Source organism: Chlorocebus sabaeus, chromosome 9, assembly GCF_047675955.1.
Source record: "Chlorocebus sabaeus isolate Y175 chromosome 9, mChlSab1.0.hap1, whole genome shotgun sequence".
In the NCBI taxonomy this organism is placed as follows: Eukaryota; Metazoa; Chordata; class Mammalia; order Primates; family Cercopithecidae; genus Chlorocebus; species Chlorocebus sabaeus.
The window spans coordinates 27,049,603-27,071,033 of record NC_132912.1 but is presented as its reverse complement, the minus strand read 5'-3'; the positions used below and the strand labels follow the sequence as shown (position 1 = coordinate 27,071,033).

The 21,431-nt window shown below is 42.6% G+C and overlaps 2 protein-coding genes across 6 annotated transcripts in view; one reads left to right on the top strand and one right to left on the bottom strand.

Annotated features, from left to right (window-relative positions):
- The window catches only part of MASTL (microtubule associated serine/threonine kinase like), a 35,148-nt gene extending 14,432 nt beyond the window's left edge, over positions 1–20,716 (bottom strand). Inside the window, exons 1-8 of one of the 5 annotated variants that reach the window (XM_008002620.3) lie at positions 20,670–20,716; positions 13,615–13,752; positions 11,460–11,599; positions 9,978–10,066; positions 7,137–7,243; positions 6,464–6,614; positions 4,733–4,905; positions 1,037–2,173 (exon numbers count right to left, since the gene is read on the bottom strand). In XM_008002620.3, coding sequence (XP_008000811.3) covers positions 1,037–2,173; positions 4,733–4,905; positions 6,464–6,614; positions 7,137–7,243; positions 9,978–10,066; positions 11,460–11,599; positions 13,615–13,734 — 1,917 coding nt within the window. In that variant the 5' untranslated portion in view covers positions 13,735–13,752; positions 20,670–20,716. Of the gene's footprint in view, positions 1–1,036; positions 2,174–4,732; positions 4,906–6,463; positions 6,615–7,136; positions 7,244–9,977; positions 10,067–11,459; positions 11,600–13,614; positions 13,753–19,607; positions 19,897–20,391; positions 20,586–20,669 lie in introns of those variants that run through there. The other 4 variants (XM_073018815.1, XM_008002618.3, XM_008002616.3 and 1 more) reach the window with 4 other exon arrangements.
- Positions 20,717–20,798: 82 nt separating this feature from the next.
- Positions 20,799–21,431, top strand: part of YME1L1 (YME1 like 1 ATPase) — a 45,949-nt gene continuing 45,316 nt past the window's right edge. The window contains exon 1 of the mRNA XM_037983412.2: positions 20,799–21,006. Within this exon, the coding sequence (XP_037839340.2) occupies positions 20,974–21,006 (33 nt within the window). The 5' untranslated portion in view covers positions 20,799–20,973. The remainder of the gene's footprint in view (positions 21,007–21,431) is intronic.

The window sequence follows — 21,431 nt, the reverse complement described above, 5'->3', positions numbered from 1 at the left end:
GCAAGAAGAATGATAGCATGGATAATACAAGCTTAAGAGCCACTGAGTCTGGGCGTGGTGGCTCACGCCTGTAATTCCAGCACTTTGGGAGGTCGAGGCAGGTGGATCATGAGGTCAGGAGTTCAAGACCAGCCTGGCCAAGATGCTGAAACCTTGTCTCTACTAAAAATACAAAAAATTAGCTGAGCATGGTGGCAGGCACCTGCAATCCCAGCTACTTAGGAGGCTGAGGCAGACAACTGCTTAAACCTGGAGGGGCAGAGGTTGCAGTGAGCCGAGATCATGCCACTGCACTCCAGCCTGGGCGACAGAGCGAGACTCCGTCTCACAAAAAAACAAAAGAAACGTATATTTTTCAACTTTTATTCTGTTAAGAAAAGAGATCATCTAAATATGTCCTTGGAAGGCAGTAAGGTAGAGTGGACTTTAATTTTGTATCTCTGGCCGGGTGCAGTGGCTCACACATGTAATCCCAGCACTTTAGGAGGCCGAGGTGGGCGGATTGCTTGAAGTCAGGAGTTTGAGATCAGCCTGGGCAACATGGTGAAATGCCGTCTCTATTATAAATAAAAAAATTAGCCAGGTGTGGTGGTAGGCCCCTGTAATTCCAGCTACTCGGGATTAGGCTGAGGCAGGAGAATCGCTTGAACCTGGGGAGTGAAGTCTGCAATGAGCCAAGGTCACACTACTGCACTCCAGCCTGGGCAAAAGAACGAGACTCTGTCTCAAAAATGATAATAATAATAGTAATTTTGCATCTCATAGTACTGTAGGGATCAAGTGAAAATATGTGATTGTATTTTCTTAGAAAAGTACATAAAACTACACAAATGGAAGGAGGCATTACAACGAAAAATAATAAACATGATTTCTACCAGCTTTACCTTTCTGGGTAAAAACTTACAACAGCCCATAGACTCTCAATAAGAACAAAACTATGTGATTAATACCGCATAGTCTAGCTTAGAGGCAAATGTCTGTCTTCATAGTTTTTCTAAAATCCAAAAAACAAAGTGTTAGAAAGTTATAAATATACCTGATATGGCATACAGGATCTTCTTTTTTGAGTAGGGGTTACAGCCATGGGATATGAACCACTGTAGGCACACGAAATATCCATTGCATCTAAAGAAGTCATGTTCATTTTGGACGGTTCTGAGTTATTGGATGCATTAATATGACTGTTAAAACTTCGAAAAGCTACAGCATTTCTTTTAGAGGCTAACATTTTCAGCACCTCCAAAGGAGGAGCTAACATTTTTTGGTTACTCTCTTGTACAGCAGGGTTCTCGCCTTTTGGTGAGGTCTTTTCTTGGCAATTTGGTGATACAATAAGTGGATCTTCAATATTTGATTCTTCAAAAGAGGATTCTTTCATGCTTCTATCTGGATCTAAGGGCTGACTTTCTAATGCACTTTCCATTATAGAAATTCCAGGAAAAGATGAATCAGAGTTCATAGAAATATTTTTGGAAGCTCTATCATCATCAGAACATAGAAAACTAGAACTTAAGTAGTCCCTCTTACTATTCTTTTCACAATCTTCATCCAGTTCACACATAAGGTTTTTTGCTATGATTGGTATTGGTAATTTTTCTGGTGTTTGTTGTTTATCAGTAAAAGAATTGACAATGTTCTCCTTATTAGCACAGTCATTTTGTTGACTTTTGTGCACTGATAGCTTCAGGTCCTGAACTTCAACTGTTAAGCCTGTATTTTGATTTGTATAACAATCTGTCATTTCGTTATGCTTATACTCTACACAAGTTTTTTTATTCTGTATGATTTTTTTACAAGGACTGGAATCAACCAAATCAAAATTTCTTTTTAAACTTCTTTTCCCAAGGTGCTCTTCAGATATCCCACCAGAATCCACAGCCCACTGATGTGACTGATGGAAACCTGACTGTCTTGTGTCAGTGTCCATATTTATATTATTTACATCCAGTTCTACTGCTTCCCAAGAAACTTCCCCAGATAAGCAATTTTTAGCAAGGTTTACACAAGAGCGTCCAGTGGTGGGAAGGGCACTGCTGTTATGAATGGGAGAAAGAGCTAACTCAAGATCCTTTTTATTGAAACCCTTTGTCTCAATGGCATTTGGAGATTTTGTGCATAACTTTTCAACTGTATTCCAACTCATCATTGTTGGGCCCAATGCTTCGTCATTTTCCTAAGAGGGAAAAAAATATTTGTTTTAGTTATACAAAGCTGATATTCTTTGACCTTTTAACTATGGTCCACTAAGGTAGGATGAACAACCCCATAAACTATTATGCTACCTGTTCCCACTTTTGAATGGAAAAAATAAACAACAGAGAATTAAAAAGCAATATAAACAATTATAAGCTTATATACATTATTCTGAATGAAATGGTCTAAAATTTAAATAAATTATTCTATAATACTTATTTTGATAGTATATCACAGGTTACTTAAACAGGACAAATTAACAGGCAACATATTCAGGCATACTTGGGGGTAAGGCTGCATTATGTACATATCTATTTTGCAATAGGTATATGGATGATTCTGGGTTTTTTTTGTTTGTTTTTTTTGAAACAGTGTCTTGCTCTGTCACCCAGGCTGAAGTGCAGTGGTGCGATCTCAGCTCACTGCACCCTCCACCTCCTGGGTTCAAGTAATTCTCCCACCTCTGCCTCCCAAGTAGCTGGGATTACAGGGGTACACCACCACGCCTGGCTAATTTTTGCATTTTTTTTTTTTTTTAAATGGAGATGAGGTTTCAGTATGTTGGCCAGGCTAGTCTCAAACTCCTGACCTCAGGTGATCCACCTGCCTAGGCCTCCCAAAGTGCTGGGATTATAGGCCTAAGCTACCACACCTGGTCTGGATGATTCTGTTTCAAACTGCAAAATACACAGGGCTTGAAATTTAGTCAATGAAAAATTATAGACCTAAAATATTGTTAATGTAACTATATATCACTTCATATAAGTATTAAAAAACCAAGCTAAGGATGAAGTGACATTAATGGTAATTAATAATTACAAACCCCAAAGAGCAGAAATTAAAATCCATTGTCAAGATGAACTGATAATGCATTAATAATGATATGTTTTTTCCTGAATTCCAACTATCTATCTGTGGGTACTTGTGGGTACTCAGCTTTATACATAATATTGCAAATTGGTGCTTGGTGATCAAGATTTTTACAAGATTAGTCAAGTAGAGTGAGTCTTAAGTAAACTCTAATAGTGCTTATTTTTGATGTATAAATAGTAAACTTTATTAACTATCATTAACTTAGTAATAATAATGAGCACTTGGTCACAAGCAAAAAGGATTTTTTTTTTTTTTTGAAGATGAAGTTTTGCTCTTGTTGCCCAGTCTGGAGTCATGATCTCTGCTCACTGCAACCTCTGCCTCCCGGGTTCAAGCAATTCTCCTGCCTCAACCTCCTGAGTAGCTGGGATTACAGGCACCTGCCACCACGCCCAGCTGATGTTTGTATTTTTAGTAGAGACGGGTTTTGCCATGTTGGCCAGGCTAGTCACAAACTCCTGACCCAGGTGATTGGCCTCCCAGAGTGCTGGGATTACAGGCATGAGCCACCACGTCTGGCCTAAAAAAGGATATTCTTGAATTATATCTCACTGATCTGCAAGCACAGAAAATGATGCATGTGGGGATCAGTATAAGGTTTTTCAGAGGGCGCCTTATCATTCCTCTAATCATAACTTGAGAAGCACCACTATAATCCCACCGTTGCATCCCTCAGGGATGCAGAAGTGGGAGGAAGATGGTAAAGCCGCGTATAATTTGAAATAGTAAACGATATGTTTTCTTCAATAGGAAAGGAGTGCAATAATAGTACTAGGAATGGAAATCTGTTTATTTTGCAGAGTATACTACCTTACTTTATAACGAGAGAAGGAAAAAAGATTAAGAAATTCTGGCTTAGTTAAAAGTTAATTTGATCTTGCTTATAAAATACAAATATCCAATAATAATAAAATTCTATTGCTGAGAATAAGCAGCAAATAGAATCAAAATTATCTTAACAAATATAAGGTTTATTCTTTGGATATTAGTGTTATCCTAATCTATCATTATTTTATCAGTACTCTATGAAGGAAACCTTATTATGATTTTAAATTTTAGTTCCTATCACCTTTAATATCTATTAGCTCTAATAACTGTTTAAAAAGGCAAAAACAATATGTAAGTTAAGTAAAGTAACTGTAAGTAAATCCATTCATTTGGCAAGCAATATCCTCAGAATAGACACTTTAAGGGCACACCCACATTACCTTTCTGGTCTAAAAGTTATTTCTGATCCAGAAGAGTTACCATTCCATTAAACAAGAAACTGGCAGGAAATAGTATAGAAGGAGGTAGTATGAGTTTTAAAATGATATAGGTTAAAAACAATATAAAACAAAACCAACAAGCCAATGTCTGTATCATGGGAAGGACTTTTAAAAACAAGTAAGGTCCACCTAGACATACAGAAGCCAAGCATTTACTATCAATTTACTGCAAGGATCTCATTATATAATCAAGCAAGAACAATGTCACAATTGAATGAGAAATGAAATATTTCAAAAGAATTTGACAAAGTGTGCAGGACAATGAATTTCTGATTAATACCATGACTGCCATTCATGTAACAATTTCATTTCTTTATGGAATTTATATGAAAAGGTATGTTTCTATCATTCATTTGACATACATAATTGGTTTTCATTAAGATAAATGTCCCTCAAACCTGGCAATCTTTTTCCCATTTGGGACTGCTGTGGCATTCTGATTCCACGCTGGATATGAAGGTGTGGGATTGACTACTGGCACTGGATGTGGCCAGCCTTTTCCTAGACTGGAGTAGATTAGAAGTCAGACACTTCACAGGCATTCCTGGGTTGGAGGCAACTGTTTCAAGACCTACAGAGAAGAGACAATATTGAATTCTATGTTACAGCTTTCTTAGTTCCTTACTGAACCTGAATCTTTACATATAATTAAGCAAAGTATTAAGAATTACATAGTAAGAATTACGTATCAGAACTATTTCTTTGTAAACACTATCTAGTCCAAAAGAACAGCTGGCATGCTTCCCATTATGTTTAGATACACATACTATTAATATATCTAAACATATCCCACTATGTTTAGATATAAGTACTGCTGTGAAAGTTAGAACCAAACAAAATCCCCTTAACATTCATACAGTAAAGAATAAGAACAAGGGAATGGTGGATTTATTGACTGATTCACAGCAGGATCTCCCTCTGTCATCCAGGTTGGAGTGCAGTGGTATGACTACTCTCACTGCAGCCTTGACCTCCTGGGCTCAAGCAATAGTCTCATCTCAGCCTCCTGAGTGGTGAGGACCACCAAATCTGGCTAATGCTTTAAATTTTTTTTAGAGATGGCGGTCTCACTATATTGCCCAGGCTGGTCTCAAACTCCTGGGTTCAAGTGATCCTCTCGCCTCAGCCTCCCAAAGTGCTGTGATTACAGATGTGAGCCACCAAATTAATGTATAACTAGGAGCAAATCAATTTGGAGTATCTATCATCCAGTTTGAACCCATTCCTGACAAAGGAACATTATTGATGTGGTATATCCAGATGTGCTATAAGGTTAGAATATGACTAAATTTACTCAGTTCAACTTGTATTTAACACTTGTATTTAATTCAACTTGTATTTATTTTAACACTGAGGTTTATGCACTTACAAATGTGAATTATACACACTTATAAGGGATTTTTAAAAAATACTACTGGATAAAGCAAACAAATAATGGTAAATTGCTTGTTTGTTGGTTGGTTTTGAGACAGTCTCACTGTCACCCAGGCTGGGGTACAGTGGCACGATCTCAGCTCACTGCAACCTCTGCCTTCTGTGTTCAAGCGATTCTCCTGCCTCAGCCTCCTGAGTAGCTGGGATTACAGGTGCCCACCACCACGACCAGCTAATTTTTGTATTTTTAGTAAAGACAGGGTTTTACCATGTTGGCCAGGCAGGTCTCGAACTCCTGACCTTAAGTGATCTGCCCGCCTTGGTCTCCCAAAGTGCTGGGTGTCATGTTGGTACTCAAAATCTTTTGAATTTTGGAGCAGTTTTTTGTTTTTTTAAGGTAGGGTATCATGCTGTCACCAAGGGTGGAGTGCAATGGTGCTATTATGGCTCACTGCAGCCTCAACCTCCTGGGCTCAAGTGATCCCCCTGCCTCAGCCTCCAATGTAGCTGGGACCACAAGTGTGCGCCAACATGCCCGGCTAATTTTTGTAGAGATGAAGTCTCACTTTGTTGCTCAGGCTGGTCTTGAACTCTTGGCTTGCAGTGAGCTGCTGAGATCACGCCACTACACTCCAGCCTGGGGAACAGAGTGAGACTCTATCTCTAAAAGAAAGAAATCCTGCCTCAGCCTCCCAATGTGGTAGCATTATAGGTGTAAGCCTCCATGCCTGGCCTACCTTTTATTTTATACTCACATGATTTTAGTAACTTGCTAGAATAAGAAGTAGTGTCCTTTTGATCTATAGACATAGGGCATACAAGTCCTTCAGAAAGCTGTGATGTTTCAGATAGACAGGCTGAAAGGATGTTTGCAGAGTCGTGATTTTTTTCTGCAATTGGTGTGTTCTATTAAAAAGAGAAAAATAAAAACAGGTTTACCTTCCCCAAAACACCACCTAAGTATATAGACTGTTATACCACCTATGCAGACAAACTGCTAAACTAAATCCAATTGCTTGATATTTAAATCTATTTTGATCTTTTTTTTTTTTTTTTGAGACGGAGTCTCACACTCTCGCCCAGGCTGGAGTGCAGTAGCCCCATCTTGGCTCACTGAAAGCTCCGCCTCCTGGGTTCACGCCATTCTCCTGCCTCAGCCTCCGACTTAGCATGGGACTACAGGTGCCCGCAACCACGCCCGGCTAATTTTTTTGTATTTTTAGTAGAGATGGGGTTTCACTGTGTTAGCCAGGATGGTCTCAATCTCCTGACCTTGTGATCTGCCCACCTCAGCCTCCCAAAGTGCTGGGATTATAGGCATGAGCCACCACGCCCGGCCTTGATATATTTTTTTAAAGGTAATTTTAAATTTTAAGTGGTGATCATGAAAGGGCACGTCATGTTCAAATTTTCTTTTCAAGTACGTACAAATCCCAACGAGCTGATGAGCGATAACACTTGTCCTGGGGTTCTTGAATAATCTTGTCTAGGTTTCGCCATTGATGGTGTTGTAAGGATATCCATCATATTAATATCTATATATGCAAAGAAAAATATATAAATTAATTAAAAACCTTTACCTCCCATTGACTAAAAATGAATGTTATATATATGGCAACAATAAATTTTTTGTAAACCAAATGTTAAAAAAGGAGACAGTGGCCGGGTGCGGTGGCTCACGCCTGTTATGCCAGCACCTTGGGAGGCTGAGGCAGATGGATCACTTGAGGTCAGGCGTTCGAGACCAGCCTGGCCAACATGGTAAAACCCTGTCTCTACTAAAAATATAAAAATTAGCTGGTCGTAGTAGTGGGCACCTGTAATCTCAGCTACTCGGGAAGCTGAGGCAGGAGAATCACTTAAACCCGGGAGGCGGAGGTTGCAGTGAGCCGAAATTGCGCTACGGCACTCCAACCAGGGCGACAGAGCAAAACTCTATCTCAAAAACTAAATAAATAAATAAGGAGATGGTATGGAATCAATATTAATTTTGGGCCCCTCATGTTAGCTAATATGTTTAAGCCTAGGTCAAGATAGAAACTGACCCAGATTGTTAGCATGTTTCAGTGCACAGTATTTTAAAAGAATTCAACAATGACACATAATACTATACTATTCCACTTAGATATAAAAAATGGTAAGAGAAGTCTAATGTTCTTATCCAGGCGTGGTGGCTCACACCTGTAATCCTAGCACTTTGGGAAGCCAAATGGAGAGGATCCCACGAGCCCAGGAGTTTGAAACCAGCTTGGGCAACAAGATAGAGTGATAGAGTGAGACCTATCTCTACAATTTAAAAACTAGCTGGGTATTACGGCAAGCACCTGTGTAGCCCCAGCTACTGGGGAGGCCGAGGTGGAAGAACTGCTTTTCCCAGGAGTTCGAGGCTATAGTGAGCTATGATCACATCACTGCACTCCAGCCTGGGTAATACACTGAGACCCTGTCTCTTAAACAAACAAACAAAAAATAATCCAAGAACTCTAACGTTCTTATATGATATAGGACTTTTTAAAATTAGCTGGGTGTGGTGGCTCATGCCTGCAGTCCTAACTACTCGGAAGGCTGAGGCAAGAGAATCGCTTGAGCCCAGGAGGCAAAGGTTGTAGTGAGCGGAGATCACGCCACTGTCCTCCAGCCTGGGTGATAGAGCAAGACTTTGTCTCAAAATAAATAAATTAACGAATGAATAGGCCAGGCACGGTGGCTCACGCCTGTAATCCCAACACTTTGGGAAGCTGGGGTGGGTGGATCATGAGGTCAGGAGATCGAGACCATCCTGGCTGACACGGTGATTTCTGGCTATTTCTCTACTAAAAATAAAAAAATTAGCCAGGCATGGCGGCAGGTCCCTGTAGTCCCAGCTACTCGGAGCCTGAGGCAGGAGAATGGCGTGATCTCAGGAGGGAGAGCTTGCAGTGAGCCAAGATCGTGCCACTGTACTCTAGCATTCCAGCCCGGGCAACAGAGCACGACTCCATCTCAAAAAAATAATAATAATAAAATAAATAAATGAAAGTATACTGAAAGTTTTAACAACAAATTTCATTTATGCCTCACATTGATGAAGTGATAAGAATAATAATAATACACATATAGGATATTTTACAAAAAAAGTTATATTAAAATTAGACCCTTATGATATACAAAGTGACTTAAATTTATCAACAATTTTATCTTAATGCAAATTTTTTGTCCTTTGTGATATTTTCCAGTAGCTTATCTGAAATCCTTAGAATGAGACTTCAAAATAAGATTTCAAAGTCAGATTTCTTTGAAATCACAATTAAAAAATGTTGATTTCAGAGAAGTAATGTGGTAAATATACTGCATATTATGAAATATCCCTAGTGGCAAATCATATGAATAATCACATGAACCGGGATCAACAGACTATAAATAACCCTGGCTAGGCACGGTGGTTCATGCCTGTAATCCTAGCACTTTGGGAGGCTGAGGCAGGTGAACCATCTGAGGTCAGGAGTTCGAGACCAGCCTGCTTAACGTGGTGAAACTTTGTCTCTACTAAAAGAAAAAAATTAGCTGGGCATGGTGGTGGGTGCCTATAATCCCAGCTACTCAGAAGGCTGAGGCAGAGAACTGCTTGAACCTGGGAGGTAGATGTTGCAGTGAGCCGAGATCACGCCATTGAACTCCAGCCTGGGAAACAGCAAAAACTCCATCTCAAAACAAACAAACGAAAGACCATAAATACCCCTACATCAGCACAGATCAGATTTTACCAAACTTAGTAAAAAGTTTAGGTGTTCATAACTGTTGAACTTCATACTTCCACATGAAAAACTGTAGATCTGCATATATTTTCAAATACTAATAGTTATAATTCCAGAGTTTATAAGTCCAATTTCTGATTATTTTCATTATTAATACTTTCCCATCCATGTACCCTTTCTAACAGAGAATACAATATGTTTTTTTTTTTTGAGATGGAGCCTCACTCTGTCCCCCAGGCTAGAGTGCAGTGTCACGATCTTGGCTCACTGCAAGCTCCGCCTCCCAGTTTCAAGCAATTCTCCTGCCTCAGCCTACTAAGTAGCTGGGACTACAGGTGCGTGCCACCATGCCGAGCTGATTTTTGTACTTGTAGTAGAGATGTGGTTTTGCCACGTTGGCTAGGCTGGTCTCCAACTCCTGACCTCAGGTGATCTGCCTGCCTCGGCCTCCTAAAGTGCTGAGATTACAGGCATCAGCCATCGTGCCTGGCCTATTGGATGTTTTAAAAAGGTACTTACTTGATATTTTTCTTACCTCTATTCAAAGTAACTTTTGAAAGGCCGAAATCCGTCAGTTTAATATGACCCTCATTAGAAATAAGCATATTGTCCGGTTTCAAGTCCCTGCACACATAAAAGGCAAATAGTAGATAACCAAAAAAGGGCTAGTTTTAATGTTAGAATTTCCAGAAAGAAAGAGTTACAAAGGAGGCAAGCCCTATTTATTTCCTCCAAAATAAAGATGTCACTGATGGCTTTGAAAAGTACAGAAAACATCTCTTAAAAGCAAAACATCTTTTGTACTATTTATCAGATTCGACAAAAAAGATAAATTAATACTAGATTATTTTTGGTATCATTGGTTAGATATTCCACTAAAATAAAGAAACCTTATTAGATAAAGTCAATCTCAAGCCAGTTCAAATTTATATTTACCATTTACCTTCTTTTTTTTCTTTTTTTTTTGATGCAGTTTCACTCTTGTCACCCAGGCTGGAGTGCAATGGCACAATCTCAGCTAACTGCAACCTCCGCCTCCCGGATTCAAGCAATTCTCCTGTCTCAGCCTCCCGAGTAGCTGGGATTACAGGCATCCACCACCACACTCGGCTAATTTTTGTATTTTTAGTAGAGAAAAGGTTTCACCATGTTGTCCAGGCCGGTCTCGAACTCCCGACCTCAGGTGATCCACCCACCTCAGCCTCCCAAAGTGCTGGGATTATAGGCGTGAGCCACCGCACCTGGCCTACATTTACCTTCTTAAAGGAAGGTACGATTGAGTCACTTAATCTGACTTTCTTTGCATAGAGAAAAACATTGTAAATCAGTTGGACTACAAAATACAGCACTTTTGTATAATGCAGAGCAGCAGAAAGGATTCAATACTCTTCACATAAAATGCCATACTTAGTGGGGCGTGGTAGCTTATGCCTGTAATTGTAGCATTTTGGGAGGCTGAGGTGGGAGGATCCCTTGAGCCCAGGAGTTAAAGAGCAGCCTGGGAACCTTGTCTCTAAACACACACACACACACACACACACACACACACACACCCCTTGTCTCTAAACACACACACACACACACACACACACACACACACACACACACAGCCAGGAGTAATGGCACATGCCTCTAGTCCCAGACACTTGGGAGGCTAAGGCAGGGAGATTGCTTGAGCCCCAGAGGTCGAGGCTGTAGTGAGCCAAGATCAAGCCACTGCACTCCACAACCTGGGTGACAAAGTGAGAACCTGTCTCAACAAAGAAAAAGATAAATAAAAATGTAAATAAATACAAAAATAAATAAACACATGCTATACTCATGTTCAAAGCAATATATTTTTAAAAACACAGGGAGATGAAAGAAGAGTTCATTTCTAAACGAATAACAAGTTACTAGTAAACTTTAGATAACCTGGAAGTAAGTGCAAGTAGTTACCGTGAATATCTGAGACTCAAATATATAATTTGATTACTTGAATTTTTAAGTAATAATTTGGAGAAAAGTTGGCCTTTACCTGTGGATGATTCCGTGTCTGTGAAGGTAGTCTAGAGCCAGTGCTACTTCAGAAATGTATTTCACAGCCATCTCTTCATCAAAATAACCATATATATGTAGGAGAGACTTGACATCTCCCCCAATGAGATATTCCATTACCTATCAAAAAAGAATTTAATATTGTGAAATAAAAACAATATGATTACTTTAAAAATCTAGTATTTGGGCATTACAGTTACAATATTTGGCATGGTTCTGTAACAAAACTACCCTTTCTTGCCATTACTTGTAATACATTAATACTAGGTTTATTCATGTTGCCATATAGTTTTTAATTAAAAATTAAACTGTTTAGGCTGGGCACAGTGGCTCACGCCTATAATCTCAGCACTTCTGGGAGGCCAAGATGGGCAGATCACTTGAGGCCAGGAGTTCGAGAATAGCCTGGCTGTTCTCGAAATAGCGAAACCCCGTCTCTACTAAAATATAAAAATTAAGCTGGGCCTGGTGGCACATGCCTTTAATCTCAGCTACTTGGGAGGTTGAAGCACGAGAATTGCTTGAACCCAGGAGGCACAGGGTGGCCAAGCTTGTGCCACTGCAGTCCAGCCTGGGCAACAGAGGGAGACTCTATCTCAGGTTGGGGTGCAGTTATGTGCAATGGTATCTCTATTAGCTAGCTGCACACCTCCATGCCCAGCTAATTTTTATTTTAATTTTTTTGTAGAGATGGAGTCTCATCCCCAAGTTGGTCTTGGACTCTTGACTTCAAGTGATCCTCCTGTCTCAGCATCTCGAAGTGATTGAATTACAGGTGTGAGCCACAGCCCCTGGCCTGTGTCTCTGTGTATATATACATACACATACACACACACCATATGTATCGGGAGAACCCGCTCCCGATGTTTACCATGGGTTCTTTTCTATTTCCTAAGTGTCTTGGCTGGGTTGAGAAATAAAGGGAAAGAGCACAAGAGAGAGAAATTTAAAACTGGGTGTCCAGGGGAGATATCACATGTCGGCAGGATCCAGCAAGTTTTTATTAGCGATTTTCAAAAGGGGAGGGAGTGCACGAATAGGGTGTGGGTCACAGAGATCACATACTTCACAAGGTAATAAAATATCACAAAGCAAATGGAGGCAGGGTGAGATCACAGGACCACCGGATGAGGTGAAATTAAAATTGCTAATGAAGTTTCGGGCATGCCTTGTCATTGATAACATCTTATCAGGAAACAGGGTTTGAGAGCAGATAATCTGTCTGACCACAATTTATTAGGTGGGAATTTTCTCATCCTAATAAGCCTAGGAGCACTATAGGAGACCTGGGCTTATTTCATCCCCTCGGCCCTTTGACCATAAAAGACGGGATGCCTTAAAAAGGGGCGATGCCTTAAAAAGGGGCCGTCTATAGGCCTACCTTCAGGGCACATTCTCTTTCTCAGGGATGTTCCTTGCTGAGAAAAAGAAATCAGAGATATTTCTCCTATTTGCTTATGAAAGAGGAGGAATACAGCTCTGTTCCGTCCGCTCACCGGCAACCAGTTCAAAGTTACCACTCTTGTTCCCAGTTCAAAGCTACCTCTCTTGTTCCCTGAACATCGCTGTTATCCTGTTCTTTTTTTAAGATGCCCAGATTTCATATTCAAACACACATGCTCTATAAACAATTTGGGCAGTTGACACAATCACAGGGTACTGAGGCGACATTCATCCTCCTTAACTTACAAAGAAGATGACGGGATTAAGAGATTAAAGTAAAAACAGGCATAGGAAATTACAAGGATATTCATTGGGGAAGTGATAAGTGTCCATGAAATCTTCACAATTTATGTTCAGAGATTACAGTAAAGACAGGTGTAAGAAATTATAAAAGTATTAATTTGGGGAACTAATAAATGTCCATGAAAACTTCACAATTTATGTTCTTCTGCTGTGGCTTTAGCGGGTGCCTCTATTCGGGGTCCCTGACTTCCCGCAACACATATGCATATATCCTATTGGTTCTTTTTCTTTGGAGAACTCTAACTAATATAACAGGTAAATTTGCCAAGGTAGTGAGTGCAGCCAGAATTCAAATGCAAGTACTCTGAATCTAGACATGGTTCTCTTAAATCACTGGGTCCACTGACTGCTGAGTGGATAAAGAAACAAAGTAAAAATTATTTACTCACCAAGTAGACATTGTTTGCAGACTGCAGTGAATAATACAAATGGACAATGAATGGGCTTTTGCTTAGTGCCAGTGCATCTCTCTCAGCTTGGACCTGATGAGTCATATTTTTGTTGATCATGTCTGCTTTTTTAACAACCTGTAATAGATAAAATAAAAATGATACATTATTTTATTCTGAGACAGAGTCTCCGTCTCTTACCCAGGCTGAGTGCAGTGGCATGATCAAGGCTTACTGCAGCCTTGATTTCCCAGGCTCAAGTTATCCTCCCACCTCAGCCTCCCAAGTAGCTGGGACTATAGGCATGCATCACTACATCTGGCTACTTTATGTTTTTGTAGAGACAAGGTCTCACTATGTTGCCCAGGTCGGCCTAAAATGAGCCTCAAGCAATACCCTTGTCAAAGTGCTGGGATTACAGGTGTGAGTCACAGCTCCCTGCCTTTTTTTTAAATTACAGAGTGATCTCTGCCGGGTGGGGTGGCTCACGCCTGTAATCCTAGCACTTTGGGAGGCCGAGGCAGGTGGATCACGAGGTCAGGAGATCAAGACCATCCTGGGTAACATGGTGAAACCGTCTCTACTGAAAATGTTATGCCCAGACCGTTTGTTCCCCAAAGAAGACCACCAGAGTCCAGAGTCAAAGTCAAGCGGCAAGGATCTTTTACTACAAGTTCGAACTTGGTCCCTCCGTTCCACCGCATACAGCAGGGCCCCGAACAATGCAAGTGCTTGCCTTTTATAGCCCGAGGTAAATAGGATACGTAAAGTTACAGAGGAACAAAGGAATTCTTTTGGTTACAGCACTACAATTGGTTAACATTTTAAGTTATACATTTAGCAGTTTTCTATTGGTTCCCGCGCTTTCAGTAAATCCACGAACGGCTGTGTCCTTATCGGAGACTTTCTAGGTGGTGTTTGTACTGGGCTCGGGAAGTTGAGTGATATATGGGGGGATGTGTTTGTACTGGGCTCGGGAAGTTGAGTGATATATGGGGGGATGTGTTTGTACTGGGCTCGGGAAGTTGAGCCCGGGGCTGAGGAATGTGCCTTATTTCTTTCATTTTTTTCAAAAATACAAAAAAAAATTAGCCAGGCATGGTGGTGGGTGCCTGTGGTCCCAGTTACTCAGGAGTCTGAGGCAGGAGAATGGCGTAAACCTGGGAGGCGGGGATTGCAGTGAGCCGAGATCGTGCCACTGCACTCCAGCCTGGGCGACAGAGCGAGACTCCATCTCAAAAAAAAAAAAAAAAAAAAAAAAAAAAAAAAATTACAGAGTGATCTCAGGTTTCAAAGTTACCATCATAAAAACACGAACAGAGAGAACACATATAGATGTCATGTGGACTCGCACTGCTATCAGGAAACCACGTACAAAAAATAGTTAAGACAGTTTTAAAAAAAACTTCAAGATAGAATTGCTTATCTTGGTATTAAATGGCAGAAGTATCACAATCTCTTTAGAGAAGGAAAAAAAATTAAACAAATGCTCCCAGACTGCCCTGCATATTAATAGAAAAAAAAATCTGTTCCACTGTTCTGATAACAAAGTCAAAAGATAGTTACATTCCTCATAAGCCCACAGATAACTAGGACCTGGGCGTGGAGTAACTACTTAATTTTTTTTTTTTTAACTTCTGATTCTTTGATAGATGGGAATAGAATCAGAAAGAGGAATAATGTCGGAAGTTTGCCTATGAAAAAAAATCTTAAGCTGGAATGGTTAGAACTTCAAGTTTCAAGGTAATCTGTACAGAAACAGAACTATTAAAGTTGGAACACTAAAAAAAATTAAAGGCCAGGTGCAGTGGCTCACGCCTGTAATCCCACACTTTAGGAGGTCGAGGCGGACAGATTACGAGGTCAGGAGATCGAGACCACGGTGAAACCCGGTCTCTACTAAAAATACAAAAAATTAGTCTGGCATGGTGGCAGGTGCCTGTAGTCCCAGCTACTCGGGAGGCTGAGGCTGGAGAATGGCGTGAACCCAGGACGTGGAGCTTGCAGTGAGCCGAGATAGCGCCACTGCACTCCAGCCTGGGGCAACAGAGCAAGACTTCTGTCTCAAAATAAATAAATAAATAAACAAACAAACAAATAAATAATACAAAAATAAATAAAAATAAAGTTGGAACACTAAACTGAATAGTCAGTAACACTGGGATCAATTCTCAGAACTGCTACAAGAAAAAAAAGGCATATTTCTTTCAAAGATTAGAGTACTTAATAAAATCATTAATACATTATAAATTCCTGCCTTAACTCCTTTCTTTAAGAAAACTGAGGGAAATTGACAAAGCAAGTCGGTAACATGATTTTTCCTATCATTTCACCGGCTATGAGGGCATGCTTGTTTTGTTCCCCATTGTTGTCCAGTTCTTAGACACAAAGAGGGTGGGTGCTAAGCAAATACTGATTAAACACATGGATTGGTGTTTTCGTTTCAACAACTGATCATGACTGAGTACTGTAAAAGGAAAAGCAAAAATCTCAGGAACATATAAAGTAACCAATTCAATGAGATGGGTCTGAAAGATCAGGGAAGGTTTGAAGGGGAGCTAAGATGAATCTTAATAAATGAATAAGACAGGTGGAGAATAGCAGAAAAGGGTGGAAGAAAAGTACTTAAAAAGGAGCCAGCCTAAGGCCGGGCACAGTGGCTCACACCTGTAATCCCAGCACTTTGGGAGGCCGAGCCAGGCGGATCACCTGAGGTCAGGAGTTTGAGACCGGCCTAACCAGCACGGAGAAACCCTGTCTCTAATAAAAATACAAAATTAGTCAGATGTGGTGGTGCATGCCTATAATCTCAGCTACTCAGGAGGCTGAGTCAGGAGAATCGCTTGAACCTGGGAGGTGGAGGTTGCGGTGAGCTGAGATCACACCATTGCACTCTAGCCTGGGCAACGAGAGCGAAACTCTGTCTCCAAAAAAAAAAAAAAAAGAAAGAACTAGCATAAACATAAGCACAGAAGCAAGAAAATACACAGCATTTAGAGACTAGCCAATTGTCTGCTGAGGCCAAAAGACAGGGTATGAGGAAGATACACTGGAAATACGGAGCCAGAACTGGGAAAACGACTGCTTTTCTAAAGAGTCTGAACTTGAGTTTACATGTCACAGTGTAAGAAATGAATGAAAAAACAAAGATAATGATTCTAGCTAGGAGGCTATTCCAACAGACTATGTATGGAAATGAAGGCATGATGAACCTCAAAAATGTCATGTCGAGTGAAAAAAACCAGAAGCAGACCACATATTGTATGATTCCATTTATATGAAATGTCCAGAAATGGCAAACCTATGGAGACAGAAAGTAGATCAGTGGTTATCTGGGGCTGGGGGTGTTAATGGGGTAGGCACTGCAGATGAGCAGAAGAGGTTGTCCGGCAATGGAAATATTCTAAAATTGGATTGTGGTGATGGTTATACAACTATCTAATTTACTAAAACCACTGAATTTGAATTGTACCTTTTTTTTTTTTTTTTTTTGAGATGGAGTATCACCCTGTCTCCCAGGCTGGAGTACAGTGGCGCGATCTTGGCTCACCGCAACCTCTGCCTCCCAAGTTCAAGTGATTCTCCTGCCTCAGTCTCCCGAGCACCTGGGATTACAGGTGCACACCACTATCCAGCTAATTTTTGTATTTTTAGTAGAGACAGGGTTTCACCATGTTGGCCAGGCTGGTCTCGAACTCCTGACCTCAGGTGATCCGCCCGCCTCAGCCTCCCAACGTGCTGGGATTACAGGCGTGGGCCACCATGCCTGGCCCTTTTTTTTTTTTTTTTTGACACATAGTCCTGCTCTGTCAACTAGGCTGGAATACATTGATGCAATCTCAGTTCGCTGCAACCTCTGCTTCCCGAGTTCAAGTGATTCTCCTGCCTTAGCCTACTGAATAGCTGGGATTACAGGTGCGTGCCAGCACGCCCGGCTAATTTTTTGTATTTTTAATAGAGACAGGGTTTCACCATGTTGGTCAGCTGGTCTCAAACTCCTGACCTCAGGTAATCCCACCTGTCTTGGCCTCTCAAAGTGCTGGGATTACAGGAGTGAGCCACTGCACCCAGCCTGTACCTTTATAAAAAAATAAATAGGGGGAAAAGTGAAAGCCTGTACTTGGACAGGGACTTGGGAATGGAAACGGATAAAAAGCATGACTGAAAGAGATGGAACTGACAGGAACACTGAGAGAGATACAGAGATGAAATAAAGTGATTCAGGTTTCTAGTCTGAAGGACAGGGATGAAGGTGTTATTAAATGGAGAGAAGGAATATAGGCGGTTCAGAATTTAGGCAGTTAGGTGGAAAGGATTAGTTAAGGTTAGGCAAGTACAATTTGGAGGTGTGTGCTGGATATTCACTTGACAATGTCCAATAGGAAGCTGAAATCCCACTAACAAGTTGCTGGTTTCTCATTTCCTTTACCACCTTCACTCAGTGCCGCAATGTGAGTAATGTGAAACCACTGCAATGGACGAGTACCAAGAATGGACAGAATAGCTGTCAAGATACATGTTGAATGTTTTTAGAATGATACACACAGCTGCATGGACAAAGGATCGGCTTAGGACATATTTCAACCTACTCTTTAAATAAAAGTGCATTCTAGATTTCACAATGGAAGATTTGAAGAGAAAACAATGGGCTCATTTAATGAGAACTTTTGGTTATACAACAGGTCAGAAATTAATCTACATCAAACTGCAAAGCTAGAATATAACTTGGAAGTGACAGTTACTAATTTAATGAATATTCCCAACTTAATCCTGGCAAAGGCCAAATGAATAAAAAGGATCCAGAAGATACATCAAACGAATAGGTAATGCTAACACTTAAAAATTTCATAATGCCACGCACGGTGGCTGACGCCTGTAATCCCAGCGTTTTGGGAGGCTGAGGAGGGCAGATCACCTGAGGTCAGGAGTTCGAGACCAGCCTGCCCAAAATGGTGAAACCCCGTCTCTACTAAAAATACAAAAAATTAGCCCAGGTTGTTGGCGTGCACATTTAATCCCAACTACTCGGGAGGCTGAGGCAGGAGAATTGCTTGAACCTGGGAGGTGGAGGTTGCAGTGAGTTGAGATCACTTCACTGTGAAACTCCGTCTCAAAAAAAAAAAAAAAAAAAATTCGTAACAGGGCCGGGCGCGGTGGCTCACACCTGTAATCCCAGCACTCTGGGAGGCCGTGGTGGGCGGATCACATGAGGTCAGGAGCTCCAGACCAGTCTGGTCAACATAGTGGAAACAACATGGCGAAACTCAATCTCTACCCAAAAAAATACAAAAATCAGCCAGGTGTGGTGGCGCGCGCCTGTAATCCCGGTTACTCGGGAGGCTGAGACAGGAGAATCGCTTGAACCCAGGAGGCAGAGGTTGCAGGGAGCTGGGATCGCGCCACACTACTCCAGCCTGGGGGACAGAGAAAGACTGTCTTTAAAAAAAAATTATTAAAGACTTATCAGAAAAGAGTACATCTTTCTCCTGGTTAAGAGTCAAAAAGTTATCAGTGCCTACAAATTAATCACTCTTCTGCGGTAGAAAAATTTCAGCGATTCTGCACGTCAAAGCAAACAAACAAGGTAAACAAAACCACTAATTACTAAAAACCTTTTGGATTTAGAAACCTAACCGAAGCAAGGGTGAGACTACGAATCACGGCTTTGGCTTTAAGTCCCTGTTGTACTAAGGCCGATATAATCACTTCGGTCAAGTCCCTTTGCCTTTGGCCTCAGTTTCCTCATTTGCTAACGCTGGGCAGAGAGAAGAGGGTCAAACTACTGGGCATCTGAGATATGGAGGGAAGGGCGGAACAGAGGTGAGACACCCGACCCGATCGCAGATGTTGCAGGGCTCTGAAGGCTTCAGCAAGCCAGGCAAGCAAGGCCACCGACTCCTTGCTCCAGCGGCCCCGGGGCCTGCCCAAGCCGGGGGGCAGGAAGGAGGGCCGAAGGGCCTGACCCCTTCCTTTGCTCCTCCTTGACTTCCTACCTTTACTGCATACAATTTGCCGCCTTTCTGCCCCAGATACACTTTCCCGAAGGCGCCCCGGCTAATGGGCTTCACGATGCTGAATTCCTCAATGGAGGGCGGTTTTGGCACCGAGATTCTATTCACGCCCTCCTCGGTCGCCGCGCCTCCTCCAGCCTCCTTCTTGCTTCCCGCGGTGGGCTCCATCGCTAGCCAGCCTACAGCGGTCCCGCGGCCGCGGCCCCCAGCCCAGCAGCCACTCCCGCCAACTGGGTTCAAAGTGAGGCTCCGCCCACGCCGCGCGCGGCCGTGACGTCACAGCGCCGCCGTGCCCCGCCCCCGTCACCTCCCCTGCGCAGACGTGGAGGGAGGGGGCGTCGGGAAAGCCCAGAGTCCCTGGCAGTACACTAGTCGTGGGCGGCGACTGCGGTACTACTGACGTCATTCCTCATGAGGGAGGAGGCATAGACAGTTCTGGGCCGACAGTAAAGGGACGACTGGGGCTTCACTGAATCGCAGGATTTGAAAACATTTCTCCCGGCTTCCCAACGAGGCTGGTGGGAAGCGGTCCTCCTCGTATACACGACCTCCCCACCCCCGCGAGGCGTAGAAACCAGTTCGGACTGTACAGTAAAGCGAAAGCCAGGGACAGAATGTGGAGAAACGATGAGCAGGAAGCGGGTGGCCGCCCCTGTCATCTGACGTTTTCCCAGGATAAAATTTGCCTGACTGAAACAGATCAGAACCAACAGGGAGAGTTTTCGATTTAGTGTGAGGAAAAGAGCACGAAATTGTAGTGAAAGACCTTATTGCTCAAGGCCCAGTCAGAAGATTTCATAAGGAAGCTGTAGAAAGTCTTAAGAGGAGATTAGCCGAGCGTGGTGGCGGGCACCTGTCATCCCAGCTACTCGGGAGGCTGAGGCAGGAGAATCTCTTGAACCCGGGGGGCGGAGGTTGCAGTGAGCCGACATCGCGCCACTGCACTCCAGCCTGGGCGAAAGAACGAAACTCCGTCTCCAAAAAAAAAAAAAGAAAGTCTAAAGAGGGTAAAGGCTGTTCTCTCGTTAAAAAACAGCTAAAGACCTTTGGGGACGCTGTTTCTTGTAAATGTCAACTACTTCCGCGGGAAAGAACGCGCAGGCACTTGGCCGTGTGGGCACTCACTTGCCCCGGAAGTAGTGTTGCGTTAGCGCCTCACCTTCCGGGGCGGATTGTCTGTCGTTGCAGTAGCGGTAGGAAGGGGAGGCCATTTTCCGTTTCTGGGAGGAGTGCGGGGCAACGGGTCGGAGAAAAAGGTAAAAAGAAGGGCTCAGCGCCTCCCCGCCGGGCCGTCGACAGAGGGGCACAGTTTCGGCAGGCGGGTGAGGTCGCTGAGGGCCCGCAGGAGATGTTTTCCTTGTCGAGCACGGTGCAACCCCAGGTAAGCGCGGCATTCACCCCATTTTTTTCCCTCCCGTCCTGCCCGTGGCTGTTTGCAAATTGCGCTCTTGGAAGCGATTTCTCAGAAAGAACTCTAGGAAAGAAGTGATGAACTCAGTGCGCGTCCCAGGATTGAGGAGTGGATCAGGGGACGTCGCTGAGAGTGGGCCCGAGACTTCAGGGCTGACAATGAGGCTGTTGGGGGCAGAGGCGGGGTGTGAGCGTGATGGAGAGAGACCCTGGCTTACCGAACTGATGGCGTGGAATTTCTGCTAGAGAATCAGTCCGGCATTGTTCAGTGTCTGGCGTTCTGGGGTGGGGGCTGGGGAAATGTCTCTACCATACATGTAAAGGGAGCAGGTAATGTTCCCGTTTCTTCCTACTTCCTAGTGGCTTTAGTGTTCACAGCCCCTGTCCCGTGCTCTT